This window comes from Gracilinanus agilis, chromosome X, assembly GCF_016433145.1.
Source record: "Gracilinanus agilis isolate LMUSP501 chromosome X, AgileGrace, whole genome shotgun sequence".
NCBI lineage: Eukaryota > Metazoa > Chordata > Mammalia > Didelphimorphia > Didelphidae > Gracilinanus > Gracilinanus agilis.
Window position 1 is genome coordinate 63,303,652 of NC_058136.1, and position 7,717 is coordinate 63,311,368.

The following is a 7,717-nucleotide window of genomic DNA, read 5'->3' on the forward strand; positions in this document are numbered from 1 at the left end:
TTCAAGTCCCAGGCCCTGGCACTAGACTGCAGTGAGGTCCAGAAGTCCATCAGGCTGGTCCTTTTAAGCCTCCAGGTGGGGAGTATCACCAGTCTTCTGGAATTTTGGTTGATCATTGTATCAAAGATCTCAAGTCTTTCTCAATTCTTTACAATGTAGTTGTCTTGTATAAATTTTCCTAGGTTTTCACTTCACTATGTATCAAGTTTGCAAAGGTCTTTCCAGGTTTATTTGAAGCATTGCCTTTCATCACTTCTTATAATGATGAGATGATATTGTTACATTCATATACTTTGTTCATCTATTCCTTACTTGACAGCTTTCTCCCTTAATTTCCTGTTCTTTGCCACCAAAAAAAAAAAAAAAGAAAGAAAAAAGAACAATCATAACTACTTTTGTACACATGGGTACTTTTCCTCTTTCTTTGATGTGTTTGGGGTTTAGGTCTAGTAATAACACTGGATCATAGGGCATGCACAGTTCAGTAATTTCTTGGACATAGTACCAAATTGCTTTCCAGAGTGACAGGATCACTTCACAGCTCTAACAGCAATGAAATACTTCCTTATTTTCCTGAAGCATCTCCAGTAACTGTCATTTTCCTTTTTTGTCAGCTTTGCCAGTCTGAAGGGCATGAGGAAAAACCTCAGTTGCTCTAATTTGCATTCCTTTCATTGTGATTTGGAGCATTTTTTCAAACTACTTAAACCATAGATAAGGCAGTACTTCTGAAGCTCCGTGAAATGGCTATGTAACAGATGGACAATTATAACTGAACTACTTCTCTACTCATAAAATGTGGTTCTGAACAACACCAAGGGTCCAGGAGATATGATCCTTAAGGAACTTGAGTGGAACATTTAGAAGATGAAAGGCATTCACATCTTACTTTTACTAGCACCGGCTTTCTGTAAGCATCATTGAATAAAAGTGGAACTGAGGGCATACTTGACCATATTATCTCCATATTGGAGCACAGTGCTTTCTTACTAAGCAAATGACAAAAACGAGGGGGCAGGATCGATCACCCCACTACTCTGGGCAGAGCTACTGAGCTGGACTTTAACCACTCCAAAACAGATTTCTCTCTTCCCTTTTGGTCAGTGAAAATGCAAAGCAGTCGAATCTTCTGGGAAAGCCATCTGGTAGTACACAGTGGAAATTACAAAAATAAATCATACCCCAATTCAGTAATTTGATTTTGAGGATGACCCTGAGAATGTCATCGAAAAAGGAAAAAAAAGAGCACTATGTCTAGAGATGCTTAAAGTACTGCTGCATTTCTAATTTCTAAGAACTAGAAGCAACATGTGCAATCATAGGAGAGTACTTAAAACAAATTGTGGTATGTGAATATAACAGCATGCCACAATTAAATCAACAGATAATTAAGATACACAACATGAGGAATATAAATACATGGGAGGGGTAGAAACCTTTGTGAAACAGTACAAAGTGAAAACAAAAGAACTAGCGGAAAGCATCTATGTAAATTACAATCATATAAAAGGAGATGTCATGAGAAAGAGGCAAAGAAGCTCATGAATACTTGTAGTGACTACAAAATTGTGACATTTGTGCATTCAAACTTTTATTCAAATATATCTGGTTTTTAATATTAACTTTGTAATTCATTGAAAATCAATTTGAACATCATTTCACAATATACATTTCCAGAACATCTGAGTAGTTATGAAAACCCAGCAAGTAAAAACAAGCAGTGTTTCGATTGTCCTGACTTTGATGGTTCCTAGGCTAAGGCTACTGTCACCATTTATTGAAAGGAGGTATGTATAGTATTAACCCTGTATATCCCATGATGTGATGTTAAAGTAACGAGAGGGCACTATGTCAAAAAAGAATTCCATTTTTGTGATGGATCAAGTTTATCTTGGTGTAGTTTCCCTTTTAACAAATAGTAAACAGTCAGCATTTCAGGATCAGAGTCTTTAAAAGGCATGGTACAAACTTTTAAGAGTGTCCCCACGAGTTGCTATTCTAGAGATTTAAATCATTTTAAAAGACTTATCACCTCTGGTGCACTCTGGGTTTACAGCACTTCTGAAATGAGCTGGACAACAGGAGAACATGAATGAATTTCAAACATTTTAAAGAGAGAATGCTGGGGCATTTAGGCCGGGGACGAGAGAGTCCCATTTCTGGCCAGGCCTAACTTGACCAATCCTGGAAACGGAAGCAGTCACTCGCAATTTTCCATACGGTGCTATTTGGCATGACTTGAGCGGTCAACAGGAAATTCTGGTTGAAATAGCGCTGTTTATTTCCATCAAATTTCACTGCCCCACAGGTCACCACGAGGACAGTTGCTTGGCTCTGAGTGGCTTGTTCTGCACACGGAAGAACAGAGAGACAATGGTGATGTCCATAAAAGCAGATTTTTCAGTTTGATAAAATGGAACCCAAATAGTCTCTTGTCTTTTCAATCCAATTTCCTAAGATATGGTTTGGAAGCCCAAATGCCACCTATTGCCTCTAGAGTAGCACACAGGCTCCTCAGATTGGCATATAAAAGTCTTTTACTACCTCACACCAAACTACCTTTGGAGATGCCTCCCTCTAAAAAAGGTAATAATATTAATTCCCTTCCTTACCATCTCTGCCTCAATAGTCCTTTTCATTCAAGTTTTAGATCAGGTATGACACAAAGCCTTCCCTGATTTCCCTCTAAGGTGGTACTCGTTCTCTGCTCCAATGATCTCAGCTCTCTATAACATGCTATCTTCCTCCAGCAGAATTTAAGCTCTTTAAGAGAAAATAAACTCTTCTTCTCCTCCTCCCCTCTTCTTCCCTTCTCTCTCTCCCTCCTCCCTTACTTCCTCCCTCCCTCAGGGCCAAGCACTAGTTACTACACACAGTAGAAATATTTGCTCAATTGACCCAGTCCTCTACTCTAACTAGAAAAACTCTAGAATCATCACAGATCATACATAGACAGCCTGCCTGCACTAGCTGACCCACAAAGTCAGAAAGCTAAATGCCTCAATTGCATTTCAAAGATATATATTTCAAAATCTTGTTCCTTCTAGATGAATGACTGAATTTAGAAAGTTGAGGACTTTATAGGGTAGGAAAGCTGCATTTCACACAGACACACCTCATTTGCTTTGCTCCCTAGCAAGCCGAGGAGCTCAAGTCACCCAGAAATAGCACCAAAAAAGAAAAGAAAGATTTCTGGTCTGCTCTGAGGAAAAAAAAGATCATGAAATATTAATTGTTGCAGTCTGAGTCTAGGCCTAAATTACTTTTTTGAAGCATTAAAGGATTACAAGAAATTTGAATACATTATTCAGGACTTCTAGGTAACTCCTGTCTAGACTTTCCAGGGTACGGCGGGCAAGTGTTTGCTTGAGAATTCCTCAAGTTTCCCCCCCTGTACCCAGAGTCACATTTATCCCTGGTGTTCCACTGCATGAGCCAGAGAAGGATATGAATCAGCACAAATAGGAAACTATTCCATGTTATATAGAGAGAAGACTTTCAAATGGGCAGGTTTAAAGGCCAAATACTTTAACTATTGAATGATTCTAAAATTTTATTCCCTCCTAAAATAGTTCTACTTTTATAAACTTCTATGATTTGCTTCAGCTCAAAAAACTAGGTGGGGGGAGAGGCCAGGAGTCAAAGAAATCCCAGATCTCCTGGCCTCTAGACCAGTGCCTTTTGGGCCTCTATTTTCTCATTTGTCAAATGATAGAGCTGAACTAGAAGGTCTTTTTCCAGGTTTAAAGATTCTTGACTTGGTTTTAAGATGATTGACTAGTGATAAAATACAAAATTCCTCAACAACCTACTTTGAATAATTAAAAGTTTAATAACAATTCATGTTCTTTATTAATAATGTTAATGAACATCATCAAGAACATAATGTTTATGGCATGAGAAATCCCTGATCTTACCATGAACAGGCTGGCAGTCTACTACACTGATCTGAAATTCGCTGGAGGGCAATGTCTCAAAAAATTCAGTCAAAGCATTTAGTCCAGATATAGGGTTTCCATTCCAAATCAAAGTAGCTGTATCAAGGTACAATCTAGTCAGTACCTAAAGAAAAGGTAAAGAGAGAAATTACTGTTCTGTGTAATTTCTTTCTGACACCAAGTCCACTCATCTTACACCTTTAGGTAATATTCACTTTCCCAATCCCATGTCACCAGTTCTACTGGAATATCTACTCAAGTCACCCTTTAGCCAAAGTGACCAAAGAACAAGGGCCCAGGTGGTTAATGAAAAGAACCTACGTAAACTGGGTATGGGAAAGGGTTAAGGAACACTACAGTGTCGGTTATGAATCAATATCTTCTTAAACCGTAACCAGAAAAGCTCTGTAATGTAGAGTAAAGGATAATAGCTAGAATTTACATAGGCCTTAAGGTTTGCAAAGTGCCTTAAAGGTATTATCCCATTTTATCATCACAACCCTGGGATGTAGATAGATGCCTTTTTTTTTTTAAACCCTCACCTTCCGTCTTGGAGTCAATACTGTGTATTGGCTCCAAGGCAAAAGAGTGGTCAGGGTAGGCAATGGGGGTCAAGTGACTTGCTCAGGGTCACACAACTGGGAAGTGTCTGAAGCCAAATTTGAACCTGGGACCTCCCATCTCTAGGCCTGGCTCTCAACTCACTGAGCTACCCAGCTGTCCCCAGATAGATGCCTTTTACAGCTGAGGTGGATAGAAGTCAAATGACTTGCCCAGGGTCACATAATTGAGTGTATAAGTCCAGACTGGACCTTAGGTCTTTGACTCTGAGTCCAAAGGGAAGGAAGGAAAAAAGATCAAATAGTATTAGACCAAATGTCACATCTAAAACCTGGTAGATTTGCTAACATCCTATTTTGGTACTCTGCATTTTGGAGTCTCTGGACCTGAGTTCAAATCCTGCCTCTCTTGACCTTTCTGAGGTTGTTTCCTTATTTGTAAAATTAAGGGATTGGGTTAGATGTTGTCAAAGGCTGAGTTGCAGCTCTAAATCCATGGCTAAGAAATAGAAAACAGCTAATATTAAAGAGAGAGAAATATCCACTCATTTAGGCAAAGCAGCCAAGGAGGCTATGAGGAAAGCTAAATTAGTCTCATTTCTTTAAGGGTCTCTAATACTCACCCGTCTTCTTTTATCTATAGTGTCATAGTAAATATTGACAAACTCTTCAGCAGCTCTACAAGCTTGATCCGCATTCGTTTTAAAATCCTAAAATGAAAAGTTCAGCATATACACTTACAAAATTTGGCCCAAGTTCTCACCCCACTGCTCAGCTCCACAAAGGCAGTGTGATGGCCTCGGAAACCCCTCTCGTTTCTAGTTCTGGGGTCTCCTGTTTGAATTGGGAAAAGACTATTCCTCTCCCTGGGCCTCAGAGGCTCCTCGAAGCACAAGATGTAGGATCTGTCGGCCAATCTCTTGGCCTCAGTTTCCCCTCCGATGACCTTTGAGGCGATCCCAAATTTCGGAAGGGGTGTATGTGCGTGTATGGGTGTGTGTGTGTGTGTGAGAGAGAGAGAAACAGAGACAAAAAATAGGCAGAGACAGAAATGGTCAAAGACAGAAATGGGGGAGGAGAGAGAGAGAGAGAGAGAGAGAGTCAGAGAGTGAGTGAGAGAGAGAGAACGAGAACGAGTACTTCAGCACCACGGCCACACCCACCCATGTGTGGGGCCCAGGATCCAGAGAGAAGCGGAACCCCAACGCCAGGCAGGAGGTCTAGGCCACGCCCTTACGCCCCACCTCTGGTCCCCATCGGTCCAGGGCTTCAGTGGGTGTGGTCCCAGGCCCCCCTCCCGGCACCGACCTCTGAGGATTGGGCCTCTTCCCCCAAGTCAGGCCTGCTCCGAGGAGGCCCGGGCCTCAAGCCCCGCCCCGGGACGAGAGGGACAAGCGAGCAGGTGGCACCTCCCTGGCTCCTCTCCTCTCCCTGCCACGCCGCCTCCGAAAACCTTACCATGGCCGCTTCCAGACGAGAGAGCAGCTTCGGCGGATCGGAGTTGGAGGCGAGGGTCGGGGGACTGGGGAGGGCAGATGGCCTTACTCCGCACCACACCCACACAGAAGAGGTAAAGTTAAAAGTCTCCCGGAAGCTCTTCCGGCTCTCACAGGCTCGCCACTCCTTCCCCCACACGCATTGAAGGCGTGGCCATGCCGCTCCACTCCCAACGCCGATTGGCTGGTTGAACTGATAGACACTGTCCAATGTTCAATGAAAGGCGAGAGATGAGGATCTTGGGCGGAGCCTGTGCGAGGTGTATTCACTGAAGGAAAAATCAAACCAAAAGGGCAGAGCCGTAGCCTGGCAACCGCGTGGTGGGCGGGCCTCAGGCCTCCGTATTTACGGGAGCATTTGTCTATCGACATGGAATCTAGAGTCCCCAAACTTGTAGCTTAGTGAGGTATGATGAACCCCAAGTTTAGAAATAGTTTGTAGGTTGAAGACCCCCAAAGCTTGTGCTTGTTCCCTGTTCCCGAGGGAATCCACCCTGAAGGGAATCTCAGGCTAGCAGTTGCAGACTGAATAATGGACCCTTGGGTAAAAGCTAAATACCCTTTTTGTCTTAGGTAGTTTTCCCCTGAGACCCTGCCCAGGAAGACACACCTGGGCAGGGACCATCCTTTAGTATCCATTGTGTAGGCAGCCCCTTCCCCTACATCCTAGCCTCTAGCTATGATCCATTTCTCTAGCTTGATTGTATCCTGTCAGTATAATGTCAATCATCTCTCCCAGCCCCTAGATCTTCCCAAATGGTATATAAGTTCCCCAATTTCCTTTATTCTTAGGAGTGGTCATCTAGCCCGGTGTCACTCCCAGGGGGATCAGGGAGCAGAGCGAAGCAGTGTTCATTTAGACTCTGCACAAGGCGCAGCTCTGCATAAGAGGCCAAGTAGCCCTCATCCCCCTTTCCCTTGATTAAAGAGTGATTTTATGACTATTTAATAGTTCTGCGTTTTTTCTAAGTTAACATGTCAATAAATCGAGAATAATGCTAAGATGCCTGGATTGCCGGTTCAGACTGGGGGTCCTAGAAGCTGGTGAGGGCGGGTCCCAAAGACCCGGGAATCCCCACTTTGGGAAAAGTGAAGCAATCGGCCGGCCGAGAGCTGCTTCTCCCTTGGCCCTCATGCCTTCTTCCCTCACCACCTCCTCCTTGGCCCCACGAATGGACCTTTCTCCTAGCCAAGGCCAACCCTTCTGCAGGCACAAGCGAGCCCACTGCATCCCATCTTCTCCAGCAGATTGCCACCCCGTGCCCAGCTCACTCCCACTCTCTCACTCATCTTCAGTCTCTCCCTGTCTGCTGGCTGCTTTCCTACTGCCTGCAAACTTACCCATGGCCCGTCATCAAACAACCTTCCCACGATCTGTTCATCCCTGCTAACTAATCATCCTATATAGCTCTCCTGCCTTCGATGCCTAAGCTCCTTGCTAAGGCTATCTACAATCCATTCCTCACCTCTTTTCATATTACTTTCTTCTTAACTGCAATCCGGCTTTCATTCTCACTTGACTACAATTTCTCTCCGAAATTACCAATGATTCTCTCGTTCACCAAGCCCTAGTTCTCATATTTCTTAACCTCACTGCAACCTCTGATGCTGTTGTTTGTTCCTCCTGGATACTCTCTTCTCCAGGGGTTTTCTTGTCAATGTGCTCCCTTGATTCTCTCCCTACCTTTTTTGCTAGATCACCATCCATAATGTGAAAGCGAAT

At 43.4% G+C, this 7,717-nt stretch overlaps 1 protein-coding gene across 1 annotated transcript; it reads right to left on the minus strand.

Moving 5' to 3' along the window:
- Positions 1-1,569: 1,569 nt before the first annotated feature.
- LOC123253392 (NTF2-related export protein 2-like) lies at positions 1,570-6,083 on the minus strand. Its single transcript, XM_044682589.1, has 4 exons — positions 5,957-6,083; positions 5,122-5,208; positions 3,918-4,062; positions 1,570-2,348 (listed from the first exon to the last, which is right to left on the minus strand). The coding sequence occupies exons 1-4, from the start codon at positions 5,957-5,959 to the stop codon at positions 2,170-2,172; spliced, it is 414 nt and encodes a 137-aa protein (XP_044538524.1). The 5' UTR covers positions 5,960-6,083; the 3' UTR covers positions 1,570-2,169.
- Between the last annotated feature and the right edge of the window lie 1,634 nt (positions 6,084-7,717).